General features: G+C 40.1%; 2 protein-coding genes across 5 annotated transcripts in view; one reads left to right on the forward strand and one right to left on the reverse strand.

Moving 5' to 3' along the window:
* LOC105919475 (teneurin-3-like) overlaps window positions 1–3,477 on the forward strand; it is a 457,194-nt gene extending 453,717 nt beyond the window's left edge. For all 4 annotated transcript variants that reach the window (XM_036136710.1, XM_036136711.1, XM_036136709.1 and 1 more), the window contains one exon: window positions 1,176–3,477. In XM_036136710.1, coding sequence (XP_035992603.1) covers window positions 1,176–1,931 — 756 coding nt within the window. In that variant the 3' untranslated portion in view covers window positions 1,932–3,477. The remainder of the gene's footprint in view (window positions 1–1,175) is intronic.
* Window positions 3,478–6,220: 2,743 nt separating this feature from the next.
* dctd (dCMP deaminase) lies at window positions 6,221–13,303 on the reverse strand. Its single transcript, XM_036136713.1, has 6 exons — window positions 13,161–13,303; window positions 10,594–10,693; window positions 8,695–8,830; window positions 8,221–8,337; window positions 7,704–7,800; window positions 6,221–6,688 (listed from the first exon to the last, which is right to left on the reverse strand). Exons 1-6 carry the CDS (start codon window positions 13,193–13,195, stop codon window positions 6,604–6,606), a joined length of 570 nt encoding a protein of 189 aa, XP_035992606.1. The 5' UTR covers window positions 13,196–13,303; the 3' UTR covers window positions 6,221–6,603.
* Window positions 13,304–21,264: the final 7,961 nt, after the last annotated feature.

Raw genomic sequence — 21,264 nt, forward strand, 5'->3', positions numbered from 1 at the left:
AGTCACACTTCAACCCAAACAGCGTGCTCAGCTTCAGCCAAAAAAAGTGTTTGAATCAAGACAGAGTGGCAAATAAGGGAAGGGTAAGGAGAAGACCAGAGAAGGTGAGGGAGGGAGTCAGAAAGGCTTGGAGCAATTTAAAGTGTTATCTGAAGTGAGGAATCCTTTTTTTAGAGACGTTCAGTATCTGCTGAAGTACTGACCAGCTGAGCCCACTAATCCACACACACACATGCAGAAAGCATAGTCTACAGTGCAGACTGTTTGTAGTGTTTATTAGCTTTGGTACAGTATGATGCAGCGCTGTGGAGGAGCTCCGTAATGGGAAGAAGAAACAGTTACAACCCCCCCCCCCCCCCCCCCTCTCCCCGCAGGCACAAATGAAACGTCATTAAGATTTTCATTTTAAAAAATGCTGCTATGAAATCAGCTCAATGAATAATAAAACAGGTCATTTTTTATAAACAAGGCATAACAGCATACATTTCCCTATTTACTGTGTGGTTGAACAGAAAATTTAGAGCTCTAGACCAAATGTGGTGCAGTTCCTTGCAAAAGCATCCGCTAGATAAGTATTTCTATATTTAGTTACATTACATCCAGAACCCAATGGAAACCTTGTTACCCCACATGGTAGAATGGCTCAGGTTCTACTGTGGATCTCAGCAACACTTTAAAGCTGCTTTAACCTCCTCCACAACTACTGGGAGCACCTAGAGGTTATCTGCAGAGGTCCACAGCTCAGGTAACAGAACCAGCTGACAGGACAGCTATTTATCTACAAATACCAGCAAACATGGAGCTACAACGGAATGGTTTACATCAGAGTACGTTCATGGTGTTGAATGGCCCAGTCAAGATCTGATTTATAATCTGTGTTAAGACTTGAAGTTGTTGTCCTCCACTCAATCTGACTGAGCTTCTGCTATTCTGGAAAAATAAAAACAGGAAAACGTTGAGTACAAAGCTGGAAGAGACATTGCTGAAACATTATGCACTACTTTGTGTTGGTCTGTTAAATAAAATGCCAATAAAAACATGAAACTCTGTAGCTGTAATATGTCCAGATGTGATTATTGTCTTTGGGTATAACAATTTCGGCAAGATACTGTGAAAGAACACTTTTTTCATGCACTGGACATGTTGTGATGTCTCCTTGTTGCTTGTCTCTGCAGTCTATCTCAGGTGTGCAGCAGGAAGTAACTCGCCAGTCGTCCGCCTTCCTGTCCTTCGAGCGAATGGCAGAAATTCAGCCGAGCCGACGGCATTGCGACCACACCAAGCCTTGGTTATGGTTCGCTACAGTCAAGTCGCTGATAGGAAAGGGTGTCATGTTTGCTGTGGTGCAGGGACGAGTGGTGACGAATGCTTTAAACATAGCCAGCGAGGACTGCATCAAAGTGGCCGGAGTCCTAAACAACGCCTTCTACCTGGAGAACTTACATTTCACCGTGGAGGGCCGAGACACTCACTACTTCATCAAGACCAGCCTCCCAGAAAATGACCTGAGCGCCCTGCGGCTCACCTCAGGCAGGAAGTCACTGGAAAACGGAGTGAACGTCACAGTGTCCCAGTCTACGACCGTGATGAACGGGAGAACCCGGCGCTTCGCTGACGTAGAACTGCAGTACGGCGCTCTGGTGCTCCACGTGCGCTACGGAACAACGCTGGACGAAGAGAAAAGCCGCATCTTGAAACAGATGCGGCAGAGGGCGCTGTCGAGTGCCTGGGCCCGTGAGCAGCAGCGGGTGAGAGACGGGGAGGAAGGTGTACGGCTGTGGACAGAGGGAGAGAAAAGGCAGCTGCTGAGCAGTGGAAAGGTTCAGGGTTACGACGGCTACTACGTCTTGTCCATTGAGCAGTGCCCCGAACTGGCCGACAGCGCCAACAACATCCAGTTCCTCCGGCAGAGTGAGATCGGGAGGAGGTAACACGGCGTGAACAAGTCCAGACGGTTCCACCTCTGACTGTCGAAGACTAACACAAAACGTTTTGTTTTAACACTATATGGATGTCACAGATTGAACTGTCAAAGACTCCAGAAACTGCCCACCGACCCCCTTAGATTTTGTTTTTTTCCAGGTGGTTAAAGTAGAATGCAAAGACTTTTTGATGATTATTATTTTCTTCTAACTGACCTGAAACTACAGCTGGGACTGTCTTCATGAACCCAGGAAAGGTTCTTTAATGTTCTAGTTTTTCTGTTCCCTCTCGTGCTTTTAGACAGGCTGCACGCATGCCCTTACATTTCCCTCTGATTGGCCAGGCTAACCTGACTGCCATGTTGTGAGCTATGTACCTGTTAACAGAGACTTTGGATAATAGAGGGAAACATAGAGACTGGTTCAGATAGTCAGCTTGGTGTGCAAGCAGCCTTCAGAAGCATTTAAGCAGCTCGGGACTGAGCATCCCTAACAGATGTTGAAGCTACCATGTGTCACTTCGGTTCGAGCCTTGTCTATAGGATTTATTATTCCATGGCTGAGGCCATTGAATGGAGCTGTTGCGGAGTCTCTCTAAGAGAGACAGGCACAAAAAGGACTGAAATTTGTACAAGAAAAAAAAAAAGCAAATAAGACTTTTTTTGTTGTTTGTTTGTAATTTTTGATTTTCTATATAAACTTGCATTTGCTTCAGACAAAAAAGGGATATTAAACTCAACAGAAAAGCGTTTACATACTATTACCTACATGTATCGCACTATTACTACTTTACCTACACCCTACACCCCCACCACCACAACAGATCATGAGAACTTAACAAGAACCAAATGTTGCATTGTATTCTTTTTCCTCTTGATAGATATGATCCGTTTGGTCATTTCTACAAGCACTCCTCCTCATCATCCCTTGTGCTAACCCAAGGCCTAGAACGCAGACGTCAGTGAAAGGGCTGGCATGGGCAGAGGATCACAGTACAGTCTGTGTAGACCAGAAAGACCCAGCAGAGTCCTTTTCTTCTCCAAATTGTGACTCTGCATTATAATGCATAGACCTTGTGATTTTTGTCAGTCAAAGGTAGTAGTGCTGCTTGCAGTAGAAACTTGTTGTCATGGCTTGGTGGGGCGGGGGGCAGCTGGGTTGCTGTGATTAGCAACAGACTGTGGTTGTTTTTGCTTGTTTTTCTTAAAGGGACAGTGCATCTTCATGAATGACACATAAGTAACAGTAATAAATCAAAAATCGATGTGGATGTTTCTCATTGATTGTAGGTCTCTGCTCTCTTAGAGATTTTTTCTGTGTGTACATGTCTGTACAAAGGTTGGAAGGCAACTAAACATTTAAGCAGAAAACAGAGTTGACATCATGTGATACAAAGTTATTTTTTTCCAGACAGGACAAGTCAACGGTGTTTTGTTGATTTAACTTTATGTTGAAGGTTGAAAATTTCCATTTATCCGTACATCGATATTAGTCTCAGAGAAAGTAATTTATGTACAGTGTTTCTACAGTAAAGAATAAAAATCCTTAAAACTCCTGTTGTTTCGAAGTGTCTTGCTTTAACCTGCAGAAATAGACAGTGTTTCATTATATTCAAGTTAGTGGTTAAAATGATCACAAATCAATTACTGAGTAAAAGAAAAATATCTAGTTCCAACCTATTACATTTGTTAAGTCATATAACAGTCATATAATTGCTCAAGTTAATTGCAGTCAAGTTTGATCCAATCAAAGTGAAGTTTAACAGAATTAGTTGTGAAAGGATGTCTAACAGCATCCTATATTTTACATTCCTAAGCATGTGTAAACCATAGGGAAGAACAACTCGCTTTAATCAAGAAACCTCAGCAGAACCAGGATGGGGATGGATAGACTTGGACAGAGTGGTGAGAGTAAAGGATTGTTTGCTTCCCTGCTGCCGGAGGCTTGTGGAGACAACCAGCCACCGTGGTGAAGGGATTCAGGGCTTGCCCTACACCGGGGGACCTGTTGGCGGGGTTGGACTGAGGTTGGGTAAATGTAAGCGAGAGCCAATGGCGGTAAGTTGGGATGGTATCAACAAGAACTATTAATGTAGTTTATGAAACTTTTCTAAAAAAATATTGAGTTATATAACAATCATTGTTCAGTGAAGCTGTATAACAAAGAATAAAAATTGTTCATAAATCAAATGAGGTTTGCAAAACACTTCAAAAAACAAAAACACTACCTAAAATTAATGACAGCATGAAGGAGGCAGAGTCTAAATATAAAAGATGTGAAAATTAATTTACACACTGATTTCACAAAAAAGATTATTGCACAAACTGTTAGAAGAATCAATATCAAAAAGATCTCTGCTAAACAGTTTTGTGACAAAACAACACAAATAAACTACAATACCCAAGCTATTTTACTGATAAAAATACAGCGAATTATAACATGAAGGAAATAGCCAGATTTAACAAAACAGATCCCTGAGCCACACAGCAATCCCCAAAACTTCAGTACCGTAGTACAGAAGCAAGAAATCCTAGCTCAGTGTTCCTCTGTGCAGCACCTGAAACAGAAATACTTCATCTGGTAAACAAATCTATGAATAAAGCTTACTGACATGGGATCAACAACATCAATGAAAAAGGTAAAAACAATCTTCATAAGGAAACCCAGCAGGTTAAATGTAGTCTGTGACTTGGAGCATTCGCTCCTCCTGGATGAGCGTAGAGTGACAGCGTACAGTTGCTTCCATGGTGTGGCTGACTTTGCAGCAATCCCTCATACTGAGCATGCATGTAGCAACAAAGAAGAAAACAGGAAGAAACATCCAGCAGCCGACTGACTGAGTGGGCAGAGCATACATAGTTACATTCAGTAAGTTATAAAAGTCTTGCTTGTCAGATTAAAAGAACCTGTCGCAAAAAAAAAAACAAAAACAACTATGAGCCAATATTAAATATTACTTTACATCAAGCCCCCATTTCTGCATGAAAAATGTTGCTTTATTGATCTGATACAATATTCTAATCTTAAATACTGTGTTTTTATTAGCTGGAGGTGGGAGGAAATCATAATCATCAGAAATAAGGCTTTAAAACATTGTTTGAACATTTTTGTTTGAATGTGACCATGCTGGAGATGAGGCACAGGGTTAGAAGTTGTTTAAACAGAAATGTCAGCGGTGTGGTTGTTTGATCAGTGTTGAAAGGAGAGTGAAACAGATCGGTAATATGAGGTATTGGTCATAACAGCAATATTATTGTTGGATTTCAATGAGTCCACATTTTCACATCACTGCATACCTGAAACGATGACTTAGTGGTGTCCCTGAAAGCTTTTGTCTTCCTCCTCCATGTACAGGTTCAGTATATCTTCTCAGGTACACAGAACATCGGGTTCTTTCTGTAATGCGCTGTCAAACTTTCATTTCTTTTTTTTTAATTACTGTTATGGTGTTCTATGACGCAAAAGAAATATTTATGATGGCTGATGACAAAGTTTCTTAAGACATCAGCTCAACTTAGAAAGAACTTCAGCAGGGAGGGGGATGCTGGTCTATTGGATGCAGCCAAATCAGACTATCCTGAAAGGAAGCCTGTAAGAGGATGCAAATGACTTGAGACTGGGGCAGAGGTTCCCCTTCCAGCAAGATAACCCTAGGCACACAGCCAGATATGGAAGGGTTCAGATCAAAGCAGTCATGGGTTAGGATGACCCAGTCAAAGTCCAGATCTAAGCCCTTTGAGAATCAGCCGGAAAAAAATAGTTTTGTTCAGACACACTTCTTCCAGCCTGAATGAGTGAGCAGAATTTTTTTCTCTGGTGGAAAGTAACTAGTTACATTTAGTCACGTTACTGTAATTAAGTACAATTTGCATGTAGTTAAGTACTAAAGTACTTTCTACATGTTTAAAGTAGTTTACAAAAGCAGAGGAGTAAGTCATTCAGATATTCTGTCCAAAACGCAAGTTGCAAACTGGTTTCTGCCTCCAGTGCAGTAAGGGGATTATAACTGGGAGCTGTCTAAAAATAGAGTACATCTTTTAAACGTGTGCCTATGGAATTCTGCAACAGGTGTACATTCTTTAGAGCAATAATAACAGCAGTCATTAGGCTTTTGTCATCCCATTTTTATTGCACTGAAAGCACAGACGACTGAAGAGATTGAAGGAGGAACGCCGTAAACACGTCTGCGTTTCCCCTCAATAATAAAGGTTTAAGTTTAATGGTACCAGATTATTACAAGAGTCAGTGAGAAACAAAACTCAAGGCAGATAACCATGTGTGAGTGTGTATATATATATATATACAAATCTAACAATCCAGAGTGATCCACAGTATCAAGAATATCCCGCCTAAAGCATCTTTACTACCAATAAAAACTAAATTAGAAAGCTGTGGATCAAGAAATAAAAGTGTTTTTAAACACACAGCAGGAAACCTCCATGAAGGAGAAATATGAAAAAAGTCCCAAGATGAAAGATTTGAAAAGATCAGAAGCAGGAGTCATAATACTAACATTTCAGACCCAATGCTGGCACTAAATGAAACCCTGACTGTGAGGACAAACATGATGGATTAAAGTGCTCCACACAAACACTAACATTTTCAGGAGTAGTTCATGGAAACATCTGCAGAAAGCCGTCTTTCTCCATCGGCTTCATTCAGCAGCGCTCCACGCCGGCTTTCACTTGGAGGCGTGATCCAGCATTCCCTGGTGGTTAATGGAATCAAAATCAATAACAATCTCCGACCTCTTGGGCTTGAACTGCCTGTCAAAACAGGGAGGGAAAAGTGAAGGTGAGAACACACTGATGAGTTGATGATGCACACACCAGCAGAACATGTGCAGAGGTTAAAGGTCAAGCCTTTCCCATTAGATCCCTGCTCATGTCTGTGTCTCATGATGGAATCACTTCAGTCAAGTCATCACTCTGCCAAGGAGAGCTGAGCGCTTTAAACAGGCTAACACATGGATACTCTTAAAGGAAAAAAAAAACATTCCATTATAATTCCTGAATCAAACGGATCTGGAGACCAGGTTAGACAGGAACTGTTGCTCAGCATTAAGGGAAATGCAGTTTTTACTGGTGCGAGAGGTTTGGGGGCATTTTCCCAGAGAAATGGCAGGTGGGATTTGTTTCCACTTTTTTTATCCGGGGGGGAGGGGGGGTTATAAAAATAAAGTCATAATATTTTGAAAATAAACTTGTAAAATCACTAGAATAAAGCAGAACTCTTACAAGAAAGGGCCCTAAAATCTTTTTAGCACATCAGCATGAAATCATCTTGTGACCTGGCGGGGGGGGGGGGTTGGGGGGGGGGGGGACCCACACTTTGGGATTCCCTGTAGATGGAATGTCAATTCCTAATGACATTCAGCATGTTCCATGATAGGCCATTTGGCTTCAGCACATTTAGCCTTCCTGTTATTTGCTGAAGTCTTAATGCAGACATATCTTGATATTTCATAGAAAATACTTGACTTTTAAAACAGTCTCTTACATCTCTGTTCTTCCCATGATTTCATTCTGAACAGTCCCATTAATCCTGAAAATAGCTCACTCTGAATGAAACAACTTCCACACCAAAGAGTGTTGATTTTAACCTCTGATAGGAGCCACATCAGATTTTTGAGCCTGACCGACCGGCCACCAGACGACGTTTGGCTACAACGAGCTAGAGGTAGTAAATCTTCAGCAACAGCAGGATAAACTGTATTTTCCCTCACCACACAGGAGGAAATGAGTAGATGAGTAAAGCAGGACAGCAGCACTGCTGGTGTACCTGAAGTGGACTCCAGCCATGCTGAGCAGCCTTCTGGAAGCAGTCATCTCAGGTGTATCATGGTACTTGTCAGAAAGGTACACCACTTCCTTAAGGCCTGGACAGACAGAGGACGAGAAACAGAGGACAGCTGAGAAAGCAGACGCACTCCAAGAACCACTGATCTTAGCTCAGCCACACTGTGAGCCAGCTGTGGTTATTGGTAGTTCAAAGCAGAGCAGATTTAGACCAGACAGCTGAGACGCAACTCTGAGGGTCTAAGTTGCTGATGTGGCGTTTTACTTTGGGAAAGAAGACCAGGCTTTTAGTTTGTAAATCCCAAATTTCTAAAACTATTTGCCAAACAGACAACGCAGCTTGCTGCGGAGCCAGAAGGTAGGCAGACAGAGTTTATCAAGAGAAATTTACACTTTCAATAAAACCAATCAGAAATATTAGAATTGGGCAACAATAACAGACTTCTATGATCTGTTTAAACATGAGTGAGGAAACTTGCAGCTGTGTGGTCTGAACTCACCTGCCTGGATGATAAGCTTAGCGCACTCATTGCATGGGAACAAAGCCACATACATGGTGCATCCTTTCACGTCGGCACTGTTCTTGTTCATGATGGCATTCAGCTCTGCGTGACACACTGTGGAACAGAACAGAGAGCACACGCTGTAGAAACCACGCAGGTCGCTTTGCATCTACTTCAGCCACAGAGCATCCTAAACAAGGACCACATCCACTATGGCCAGATCCTGCTTACATTTCCACAATCCTGGTCAATTTGCAACATTCATGTCACACATTTTGGAATCTTCACGTCAGGTTTGGGAGTTTTAGGTTCAAGCATCCATTGAACTAAGCAAAGGGAACCTTTAGAACCCCGTCCATATCTAAGGTTGGACAACTACGGTTACCTACTTGGTTTAAAACAGGAACTTAATACTGACTTGGACAAGGAAAACAAGCAAACCAAGACGTGCTCAGGCACATGTGCTCTTACCGTACGGGTATTTGGTGTTGAGCCGATCATCATCAGAACGAGACCAGGGTAACAGGTCGTCATCGCAGCCATTGGGCATACCGTTGTAACCGATGCCGACGATCTTATTCTCCTGATTCACTATGCAGGCGCCCACCTGCAGGGGGAGGGATGCAAGACATCAGAGGTTTCTCACACACACACACACACACACACACACACACACACACACACACACACACACACACACACACACACACACACACACACACACACACACATATGTAGTGAGGACCATGCGTTGACTTCCATTGACTTTCTGTCATTTTCAACCCTTACTTTGCTCCAACCCTGACAATAACTAGTGTTACACTGATAGCGGTACCAGTATGGAACGGGGCTCCGATCCAGCACTAAAATGGTGGTATCGGTATCGATGAGTACCAACAAATAGGTCACCGATACAATTTTGATGTTTGTTGGTCACTTGAACGCAGCCTTCTCTCTCCCGACTAGTATTATACATGTTATATAAGTTCATGGAAGTTGCACTATGTTGGCCTTTGAGAGCCAAATGTTTATTCAACTATTGTCGCCCATTCCAGGTAGGCAATAAAAAGTTCTACTACCCTAAGTAGTATGCAGTTCTTCATATATACATACACACACACATAAATTTCAAACAGATGGTATGTGTATCGGCCAACACAGCACACCCAGGTATCGGGGCCAAAAAATGGCATCGGTGCAACACTAACAATAACCCTAACTCAACTCACACCTTAGTTCCTAAACCTTACCGTTAGCAAAGTGTAAAGTGAGGATCAGCAAAATGTCCTCACTTCACTACAAATGGTCCACACTCTGATGCCTAAACAGGAGCACACACACACACACACACACACACACACACACGACCAAAACAAGGTCCTCACTTTACATCAAAGTCCTCACTATGGAGGTAAAATACGAAAACTATGTTCTCCCTCAGCTGCTGGTACAAGTACACACACTTGACACACACTTGACACAAATACTAGAGAAAACATTCCATATTCTGTATTATTTTTAAAGGTGCAGGCAGAGGAAGGATGGACCATGAGGCTTGATCCTAAGCACCCCTGGCCATCATCGACTCCTTCCACTGGCAGCTCAGGTTCTCCAGCGATAAAATATTTAAAGAGTGTGTACAAGCTATAGGCGCATCTTCACCACAAGTCAAACATTTAGCAGAAATAAGAATTATACTGCAATAAGCAGCCGTTGACTTTCCCCGTGTCCTAAAGACACGATTTGTGACCGTTGTGGTGACAATGATCCTCTGACTTTTTCTGCACGTTTCAGTCTTCTGACCAAGGCCTTCACCGCTTTGACTGAGCTAAACGCATCACCAGGGCAGTCATCAAGAAACTAGCTCAGGCGGGGAGAACCCTGCATGTTTTAGACGTGTCCCTCCTCCAGTAAACCACACCCTTCCCCTCAGCTTGTTACCAATTCTGCACAAACCGGAACATTTTGGAGACGTGTGCAGCCAGGCAACAAGTCTAGATAAAGATTTAGCAGCTTAGCCGCCGTGTTTCTACGCGTCATTTATAACACATCCTGTCGCCAGGAAAGGAACAATAAAGCATCTAACCATAGCTTTTCTTTCTGTTGAGCAGAAAATGTACAAGTTGTTTTTACTGTAAACATTTTATTTCAACACATAAAATAAAAATTTCAATTAAGAGAGAAATGTAAAAAAAAAAAAAAATCTCCCAAGACTGGATTTTCAGCTAAAGCGTAGAAATATGTTAAGCAGTTAAATATCAGAGTTAAGATGTCTCGTAAAGACAGATCTACCTCTCCAGTCCTTTCACCCCAGACGTATTTGGCGCTGTCGGACCGCCCACTCACTCACTCACTCACTCACTCACTCACCTGAGAACTTGGGTCTTTGCTTCGCTGAGCTGACAGGAAGGCCACAGCCATGAAGTACTCCGGCCACTCCAGGTAGTCCTCCCTTTTCCGGGTCGTTCCACTGCAGAGACACAGAGACAGAATGTAGCACAGAGGTGGGTCACTGTGGTGAAACAGCTTCATTTCTGCTTGGTTGTTGAAACTCCGAGTTCACCTCTACAGAACACGTGGCGGGAAGAGCCTGCAGAACCAGACGGGTTCTCTAAACGGCCAAATCCTAGACAGAAAGGTTCCCTTCAATCAGAACGCTCCTGTCCCGGTCCACCACTGCTCCTTCATTGGAACATTTTTTACATTCTGACCGCTGCGGTCCAGGAACACCCGCCTCCCCAAGCGCCGCAGTTCTGACCCTGTTCTGAACATGTTCTGACCCAGTCAGCTAGCCGTCACTGTTTGGCTCTGATGAAACTAGCTTAAATCCTCCCGTCTGCTCGTTCTCCCTCTTTCTGATGGATCAACGTTGAGGGAAAAGATGCTTAGTCGCCTGATGTATGCCACCCACTAACAGGTTCATGTCAGTGGTCATAATGTTATGCTCCTTCTCTTGTTGGTTCTTGTTGTTTGAATTATGTAGCGGCCATAAAGGCATCACCTTTCAGTCCAAGAGTTGCAGGTTCAATTCCAGGACCCTTCTCTATCACGTGCTAATGTTCGCCTGGACAAAGCCTGGAACCCCAAGCTGGTTCCTGATTGGCCTGTTGGGTAGAAATACCTGAACTTGGCACAGGTGTGAATGTAGTAAATTTCGGTTTTTAGGAATCATGTTTGATTCCAAACTTTTATGGGGGGGATCATGTAAAGTATATTGAAGGGAAATGTAAAAAGGTTATAAATATAAATATAATGAGATGTTTAGTAGGAATAGATTGGGGAGCAGATCAAATTAATTTAAAAAAAAAATATATAGCCTTGATTAGATCAGTGTTAGATTATGGATGTGTAGTTTATAGGCAAGCTGCGAAAACAATAATTAATAAATTAGAAGTAATTCAAAATCAGGCTCTGAGATTATGCTGTGGAGCTTTGAAAACATCTTCTTCCTTGGCAGTGCAGGTTGAAATGGGAGAAATGCCTTTATATTTAAGACAAAAACAAATAATGCTTAATTATTGGGTGAGTTTGCAGGGACAGGAGGAGGGGAAAAATCCAGCAGTAGGAATACTGAGAACTTGTTGGGAGAGTGGAAAAGCAAAAATAGACTGTTTTGCATGGGTAGCAAATAAATCCGCTAGGGAAATGGGAATACAGGGAATGACGTACTGTGCTGCGGTGCCTTACTCAATTACTCCCTTTTGGCTGTTTCCAAATATAAATGTTGACCTAGAGGTTAGTAAAAAAATGCAGGTTAATAAGGATAATAACTGGGTAAATTTCGTAAGTGACAGAATTAATAAAGTATATAATACCTATACAATTGTATATACAGATGGTTCAAAAGATCTAGTTACAAACAAAACAGGATTTGCTTATGTTATTCCTGAATTAGATATATGCGTGAAACAAAGAACACCTGATTATTTAGCGGTTTACACGGTGGAAATGTTAGCGATAAAAATGGCCTTGCAGTGGGTAGAGTAAAAGAAATCTAAAAAAGTTCTCAGACTCATTATCAGTACTAATGTCTATATTAAATGTCTCATCTGAAAGTCGCATGGACTTGGTATACAAAATTTATGAAGCTGTATTCAGAATGAGACAAATGCAAATAGAGATTAGATTTATGTGGATATACCAGCTCATAAGGGTATAGAAGGAAATGAAATGGCAGATCAATTAGCTAAGATGTCTTTAAAACAAAGTAGAATTATGGAAATAGAGTATTGTAAATCAGAAATTAAATCAATTATTAAAAATAAAATCAATTCTGAATGGCAACAATTATGGGAAGAAGGAACTAAAGGTCGTCATTTATTTCATATACAAAAGAAAGTAGGGAATACGGAGGTAATTGGAGAAAATCGAAAAGAACAAGTAGTAATGACAAGACTACGATTAGGACATACTGGGTTAAATAAAACTTTTTATGATTGGTAAACACCCAACAGGTAGTTGTGAATGTGGAAGGGGGATGGAAACAGTAGAACATGTAATAATTCATTGTGGGAAGTATAAGATAAGTAGAGAGAAACTAAAACAAGAAATTACGAAATATGATATAGGGAGAATAGATCTTAATAAAATATTAGTTAAACATAAAAATAAATAAAGCAGTTATAATTTTTTTAAAGGAAACAGGGTTGTATGTAAGGATTGCATAGCCAGAACCAAGGTTGTTCTACTGAGATCCATGCAGCGCAGCAGAAGGACACCTGGTCAGGAAGAAAGGCTTCTGAAGCAGAACATTGGATGAACTCCTTGAACAAAACTTCTCTTCTACTCTTGTCTTTCTAACACGCAGCTGACGCTGACACGCAGATTCCTGCTGCGGGGCTGAAGCAAACCAAACTGCATAAGAAGACAGCTTCTTGTTCTGTCAGGTCCATCCAATATTGTGGATTCGTTGTTTAAAGTATAATGCGAGGTTTTACCTGTTTAACAGGTCCGGCATCTGACTGTCTTCCATGGTGAACAGCTGAAGAAGGGAAACTTTCTCTGAGCAGCAAACACGGAAGGAACCCACAACAGAACTCAGCCAGCCGCGCTGCAGGAGCAAAAACTCCCGCGTTTACTGTGGGCAGACGCGCCCAGAGCGAAGTCTGACAGGTCAAATAACTTCGGTTCATTTATTAGAAGAGCTCTGAATTGTACATGGGCGAATAAAGAGGTCGTTTTAGGCCGTGCTTTGATCGTGGCTGATACTTGAGAATTGGGTCTGGAGATCTATGCAGTTATGGATCAGCCTGTTAGACCTGCTCAGGGCTTTAATGCAGAACACTCCATCGGCAGTCTCTCCTTACTGCCACCTGGTGGACACAATTCAACCAACACGACAAAAGAAATGTAAACGTGTCTGCCGCGGCGGGAGTGCGCATATCTCCTGTAGTGTCCTTTTGATAAAAAGGCCACTGGGAAAAACATCCATTTTCCGAACCGCTTTATCCCTCATGGGGTCGTGGGGGGTGCTGGTGTCTATCTCCAGCGTTCACTGGGCGAGAGGCGGGGTACACCCTGGACAGGTCGCCAGTCTGTCGCAGGGCAACACAGAGAGACAAACAGGACAAACAACCATTCACGCACATACTCACACCTAAGGACAATTTGGAGAAACCAATTAACCTAACAGTCATGTTTTTGGTCTGTGGGAGGAAGCCGGAGTACCCGGAGAGAACCCACGCATCACAGGGAGAACATGCAAACTCCATGCAGAAAGACCCAGGGGTGTACTCGAACCCAGGACCTTCTTGCTGCAAGGCAACAGCACTACCCACTGCGCCACTGTGTGCAGAACTGAATTACGGGCAATTAAAATACCTCAACAATAATTGTATATTATTGTGGAAAAATATTCATTTGAAATATTTTTACTATACACATTTTTAAAGAATGACAAATATTTAATCATATTGAGATGATAATTTTCTAAGCATTCAGTTATTTCACAATTTTATTGTCACTTCGAATATTTAGATCTTATTTATTAAAGAAGATAATTATTTGATAATGTTTTATTCCATTTTGAGTGCCTTGGTGTTCCATATGCTTTGTTGTGGTTGCAGCTTAAAATCTGGTCAAACAAACATCAACACTAAACATTTGTCTGCCAAGAACTTCAGTTTAGATTTGTCTCAATTTGTTTTTGAGTTGTTTCTAGTGACTCATTGTTTTTGTATTTTTTTTTTTTCAATTTGAGTGTGTATGAAGTGTTCAAAGTCTATTACAACAGCTAAAATATTTAAACCTGAACGTAATATTTGCAACAGTTTGTGGTAAGAGTTGGCTACCTGTATCCTACAGCCTTTGTCGTTTTAAAAATGTAACGTTGCATAACTTTCCTGCAATGAACGTCAATATGAAAATTTCAATATTTTTAATGGTATACATTTTTTACTGTTTTAGTGTCCACTGTGGGGAGGATGAAACTGTAGGACTTGGTATGTCTGAAATGTATGCATGAAAGAGGATTTAGGCTAAAATTTAAAAATATTAAATAAAAGTTTAACATAATAGGCACACTGTAAATTGACTTATAGAGCAAACGTAGAAATTAATATAAAACGGATTAGTAGAATTCGATTTTTTTTGTATGTGCGTAAACATACATTTGAAATTAGAAATTAAAAATGTGTTTTGATCACATATCTATTTTGATAAAATATTGTTTTAAATTGCTATGTTTATTTTGATCAGATTTGTTTTCTGAAATCACATATTTTGATTGAAATTACTTTTTGTTTGATTGAATAATAAAAAGACAAATTTCCCTCCATACATACGCACACTTGAGAAATGAAACCATCAAGAACCACACTCCAACCAGAAGGTGGAGGTAATGCACACCTCCAGTTTTTTCCTCAACCTCTAAGAAAAAGGGGATGGAGAAGAGGAGCCAGATATGAACACTGAGCTATATTATACACTGGAGCGCTGATTTTGCCAAAAAACTGAAGTCACTGGCTGCTATCTTGCTTCTCCCTACTCGCAGAATCCCATAGGATTTGGTTGGAACAACAAGCAGTTTTCTGGCTGTGTGTTTCACAGGTAATTGTACAGTCAGTGGATGTACTAACACTATCAACTACTAGGAAATTAGGTGCTGAAATATTTTACATGTTATTTATATTATATATATATATATATATATATATATATATATATATATATATATATATATATATATATATATATATATAAGTATGTGTATATGTATATATGTATACATATATGTAAATATATGTTTTTGTATATTATTTATAAATATTATATAAATATATTTAAATAAATAAAATGCAAAATATTTCAGCACATGACTTTCTCAGTACTTGATAGTTTTAGAACATAACATAAAAGTATATGGCATTTGACATTTTAAAAGTCATTTAGGGTCCCGAACCAAAATTGGTTCGGGACCCTAAATGCCCCTGGACCATACTTTGGAGTGACACTCCTGGAGTATAGCAAAGGACTCAGGAAACAATCTTATGGCTGAATATGCTATATATACATATGACTGTACATACTACCAGAGCCAGACCTCCACTGGGCAATTCAGACTACAATGATATTTATCTCCTTCCCACCTAGAAATCAGCCTTTAAATTAAACAAACCTGAAGTCCACTCTGTTAAAGTATAATCTGCTGATAAAATGAAGGAGCTGAAAGGGTGTTTTCTAAATGCAGATTGGGGCATTTTCTTCCAGTATGCAGATATTAGCATTGCTGCTGAATAAATCACATTTTTATGTATGTATTCTTTTTAACTTAACTGCAATACAGGTTATCTCATTCACAGCATATATCTCATTTAAAAGAGACGCATGTTTTGATAGCTGTAAAAAATGGTAATCATTAAAACATCTGTTTGAGCTTAAATAAGATAATAAAATATGACCTAAAAACAAGAGCAAGTTTCATATCAAGTTATCTGTATTTTTCTTAAAATTATTTGAAATTGTCCCAGAGGAACAAACTGGCGACCTGTCCAGGTTGAACCCCGCCTCTCGCCCAGTGATCGCTGGAGATAGGCGCCAGTGACCCCCGCGACCCCATGAGGGATAAAGCGGGTCAGAAAATGAATGGATGGATGGATGTCCCAGAGGAATAAATGTTTTGGATGCTGCTGTAGTGTTCTAAACTGACAAGTGAGAAAATGTTAGTTTTTTCAAATTCTGATCACTTTTTTTCTCATAGCATTTCCATTTTATATAGACCAAAACTTGTTTTTACGAGTCCTGTCTTGCTGTGTAACACTTAGAATAGCGTTATTAATGCAAAAAAGAGCATAACAGATATATCTAATAGATTTTGTGTCAAAACACTTGGACCAAAGGTGTCAAGCTCCAGTCTTCGAGGGCTGTTGCCCTGAAATGTTTAGATGTGTCTCTGGTCCAACACACCTTAATCAAATGGCTGAATTAACTCCTCAGGATGCAGTCAAGGGCTCCATCCCAATAGCTCCTGCTCTTATTCCTTGGCCTTTCATGAGGTCGACAGTAAGCACACTATCGTGGGTAGGAAGGGGGCTTCGGAAGGCTCTGCTGATTTCAGACAGCCTTCAACTCCAATGTCGTTACGTGACAGAAACACACATGGATGATGCTAGTCAAATCCGGGCCTACAGCCTTCCTAAAATGAACTACAAAGTGCACACGCTCTTCTCTTAGGACCTTTTCGTTGATTTCCGTGAGGTGGGCTGTGCTTATACGTCATGTCACACAAAGGATTGTGGGATACGTTAAGGCTTCTTAGCACTGATAAGCTACTAGCCACGAGAGTAGGCTTACAGGCTCCTTTTCTTGCCTCCTTCCTTACTGACTGCAGTATTCGGACAGCACTTGTCATGGCGACCGCTGACATGTTTCCGCTTTGGTTAAAGAGTACTTTTCAAAATTAGAGGTATGGTTAAGAACGACTTTGGTGCAGTGTGTAGCCCATGTTCACTTCCTGGTTCCTGAGCCAATCATTTGAGAGTTCCCAGCGTTCCCAAGGCAGAGCACATAATTTGATATTTTATCTTGCCAAAAGAGTACTAGCCTGCTAACATGGAAGCCAGTAAGAGAAGCAGACCAGAAATAGAACAGAATACATCACATATCTATCCTGTGGAAGTAAAAATTCAGTGGGATTTCACAGCAGCAATGGACCATTGAGGAAATGGCAGGCTGTTGTGTATTTGTTGTCATTCTTACTTATTCCTCCTTTAATTTGGGGGAAAAATTCTCACAAATATATAAAATTTACCTCAGAATTTCTGAGGATTTTTTGTGAAAATTTATCATCTTTGGCCAATAATTTATTATTATTATGATTTATTTTCTTTAATCTACAATCACAACAATCCAACTTGTTTGGGGGAGATAATGAAGTAATAATGTTAGGTGTACAACAATAAAGAACATTGCAAGAATAAAGTCACACAGTCATTTGCAATGTGTTAAAAATATGTAGTATTTCTTTATTTGTGAAACCGATACCAAAGAATAACTTTATATGATGCTCATCATTCCTCATGCTAACACCAAGAGGAAGACTGCTTTTTTTGTACAAATTCTAATAAAATTACTACTTAATTTATCACTTTGTTCTCGTAATTTCCAAAAACCAGAAAAAGCCCACATCAAAAGGGAGTCACCAGTCTTTGGCACAGTTCTTTTGTAGACCCCGTTGCTAGGTGTGATGCTGTGGATGATTGATAGTACAAGAAAAAAACCACAAATGCCTCCTAGTGATCAAAGGAGAGAAATTAACCTCTTAGATTAAAGTAGGAAATGTGTGACATATTGAAACTTAGAAAAAATTGATGGTCACACAAATGTAACATAATTTAGAAAAATAGAGGCGTGCTGAAAGGTAAATTGGTCCCCGGATCACAGTGAAAATAGGCCAGCATCTCTCAGCAGCCTGGAAAGTGAGAAGCGCTCCATGCAGTGTTCAAGAGCAAGGAGATGGCATCACAAATTAACTTCTAGATTTACTGACATTATCATGGAATACAGATAATACTTTCTCACCTCTTTTATATATATTCTAAGTACATTTCTCCACTTTTTAATTATGATTATCCAACATTTTTCCTAGTTATTTATTGTCAATGAAATTACATTAGGTAGAATCGTGCCTTTAACCCATTAGGTTGCTGAAATAATTAATTTCCCTTTAGGGGGATGATAAAGTTTATCTTATCTTCCTATTAATAATTGTATGATTGTTAAAAACGTTTATGTGCTCCTTTCCTCCACTGATTAGGTGGTAAATCAGCCAATCAGCTCTCTCTGTTTCTATATCTTCCCTGCTTAAGACACTCTTAGGCTTGCTAAAAGTCCTCCTCAATACTCCTAAAATTGTAACTTTAGGAGCTCTCTTAAGGGCTAGGGTGTATGGTGAATAAATTATTGTATCAAGGTAAAATTCTAAGAAAAAATCTTAGAATTCAGGAAATTCTAAGATTTTGCCTAAAATGACGTCGCTAAGAGCTACTTTTAGTCTTAGGATTCTTTGTGCATAGCGGCTTAGTTTGGATTCAATGTTTAAAACTATTAGCTATGGAATAATTGATATTGGACAAAGAATGGGATGTAGAGCAAAACTGCTAGTTTCTGAGAAAGAGGAAAACCACAGAGAGGCTTCATAGATTTAGTGAAGAAGCCAGAGAGTTTGGTGTGACAGAGAAGCATGCTTCGATGGCTCCTTTAAATAAAAACAGTTTGAGACTAGTATCTACCCCTTTGTGAAATGCACTAGAGGGACTTTCTTCTGTTTATAAAAATGTAACTAAATAACTTCAACTTAAAGTAAAATTCTAATGATCAGCTTTTTACTTTTACTTGAGTAACATTTTACACTGGTAACTTTACTTATAGTTAAGTAAATTGTTATCAAAGTAGCTGTACTCTTACTTCAGTACGTTATTTTGCAACTCTTTCTATCTCTGAATGAATTAATTTGAAGGCATGACATTGCATGCTGGTTTGGTAACTGGACTGTAAAATCAAAAGCTCAGATTTTAACTGTGATTAAGACAGCAGGATTGATCATGGGTCCGACAGCTCCTCTAACTCCTCATCTGTTTGAGCCGATCATCCTCAGACAGGCAGATACTGCACTCTAGTATATCCTCCTAAACTCAGGACGAAGGACCAGACTTCTTCTCTGGAAGCATAATCAGTGCAAGAGTTTATTCCTTGCATCATCAGTTTCTGTCAGTAATGAAAACAGCACAAGATGAACATGTTCAGAGGAATGTAATGCTACCAAGGTAACTAATTTGTCAGTTTACTAATTTACCTAATTTACCAGTTTAGTCAGTTATGTATTTAGAGGCTGCAGGAGCGTGTGTTCTTTTATTGTTGCATGGGTTCCTTGAGTTTTTCTAATCGAGAATATTGCATTTTAAATTAACTTGTTTTAAAACCTACGATTTTTCATTGAAATCTTGTTTCTGATGTGCTTTTAATTAATTTTTCCATTTTAAAATATGATTTAACTAAATTGTTTCTGTATTTATTATCCACCCCTTTTCCAACACGTCTATCCCTTGTGGGGTCATGAGGGGTGCTGGTGTCTATCTCCAGCTGTCAATGGGCGAGAGGCGGGGTTCACCCTGGAAAAGTCGCCAGTCTATCGTATTTATTATCTTGCAATCTTAAGACATGAGCAAAGCAAAATTGATGAAACTATTAGAATTTTATTGTCATGTACATACATTTTCAATTTACATTTATTGCAAAATGTTATGTAACGTTATGTTTTTAAAATGAACAAGGTTTTTGCATACAGTTAGCCAACTCTTACTACAAACTATGTTGCAAATATTATTTTCAAGTTTAAATATTGTTAGTGACAAACTTTTAACACTTCAAAAAGAAGGGAGAAAATAAAAAACAGCTCCAAGTGAAAAAAGGTTGTAAAAACAAACAAAAAATATATATATATAAAAAATGTCAACAACAGTTAAACCACCTGCTAAACTAGACCCATTCTGCACTCCCAAAGGAGATGCAAGAAGCTTTATACCTCTGCAAACAGCATTGTTGAGCCTGGTTGTGTTGTGTCCTGTCATGCGAGTGGGTGAGCCTTTTTCAAAATTGTTTTCAATTTAGATTTGTTTAAAGTTGATTGATAAAATAAAGAGTGACACCAAAGGTGTATGCCCACCTCTAGAGGTCTCAGGTGTCAACAGAGCTCTATTTGTTGGAAGGTACTGTTTCTGCCCCGGAGAAGGGTACTGACATTTTTATATTCTTAGTGAATCCTTTCGTTTATAAGCATATTTTCTAAAATAATGTACAATTCAAAGTTTCCCAACTGGACTGATCAGCCACCTTATTGTGATCTTTGATTGGGGAAGTCTTGTGACAATGGTAGGTGGTAGCGTGAATCTTGGCTGTAAAATCAAGTTTTCTTGACATTTTGTTTTAAGATAAACTAGACTGATCAGGCATAACAATATGACCATCAGCATAATAGCCTCTTCATCTACCTTGTCCTGGAAAACATCTCTGACCCATCAAGGCATGGTCCAGACTAGACCCCTGAAGGTGTGCGGTGGTATCTTGCCGATCCTTTAAGTCCTGGAAGTTGAAATGTTGGACCTACACCAACATCTTCCACAAATGCTTGACTGGATTAAGATCTGGGTAATTTGGTGGCTAAGCCAATGTCTCAAACTTGTTGTCCTCTTCAAACCAGTCATCGCAGCATATTTTACATGAAAGGGTCTTCAGGGTCAAAGTAAAATCCACGTGGATTGCTGGACCCAAAATCTCCCAGAGGAGCATAGTCTAAAGCACCACACTGCCTCACTCAGTTTCCTGTAGTGCATCCTGAACATGCCATGATTCCTTAGACCAGCCCACCTTTTCCCAATACTCCGGGGTCTAATTGTTATGTTCATGTGCCCTTCATTGACCGTTTCGGCGGTGAAGATGGGTCAGCACATCCTAACTGGTCTAAGGCTATGGTTCAAAGGGTGTTCTGATGAGCCAGTGAACCAGCCTCTGCCTCACTACACTGACCTGAGCCATGTCTCTGAATTA

Source organism: Fundulus heteroclitus, chromosome 5 (assembly GCF_011125445.2).
Source record: "Fundulus heteroclitus isolate FHET01 chromosome 5, MU-UCD_Fhet_4.1, whole genome shotgun sequence".
NCBI classification, from domain to species: domain Eukaryota; kingdom Metazoa; phylum Chordata; class Actinopteri; order Cyprinodontiformes; family Fundulidae; genus Fundulus; species Fundulus heteroclitus.

Excerpts from the sequence above, each read along its gene's own strand:
- dctd (XM_036136713.1), bottom strand. The coding sequence starts at position 13,195 with ATGGAAGACAGTCAGATGCCGGACCTGTTAAACAG. Across the intron at positions 10,694-13,160 it reads ATGCCGGACCTGTTAAACAG|TGGAACGACCCGGAAAAGGG; the intron begins GTAAAACCTCGC and ends GTGTCTCTGCAG. Across the intron at positions 7,801-8,220 it reads TAAGCTTATCATCCAGGCAG|GCCTTAAGGAAGTGGTGTAC; the intron begins GTGAGTTCAGAC and ends CTGTCTGTCCAG.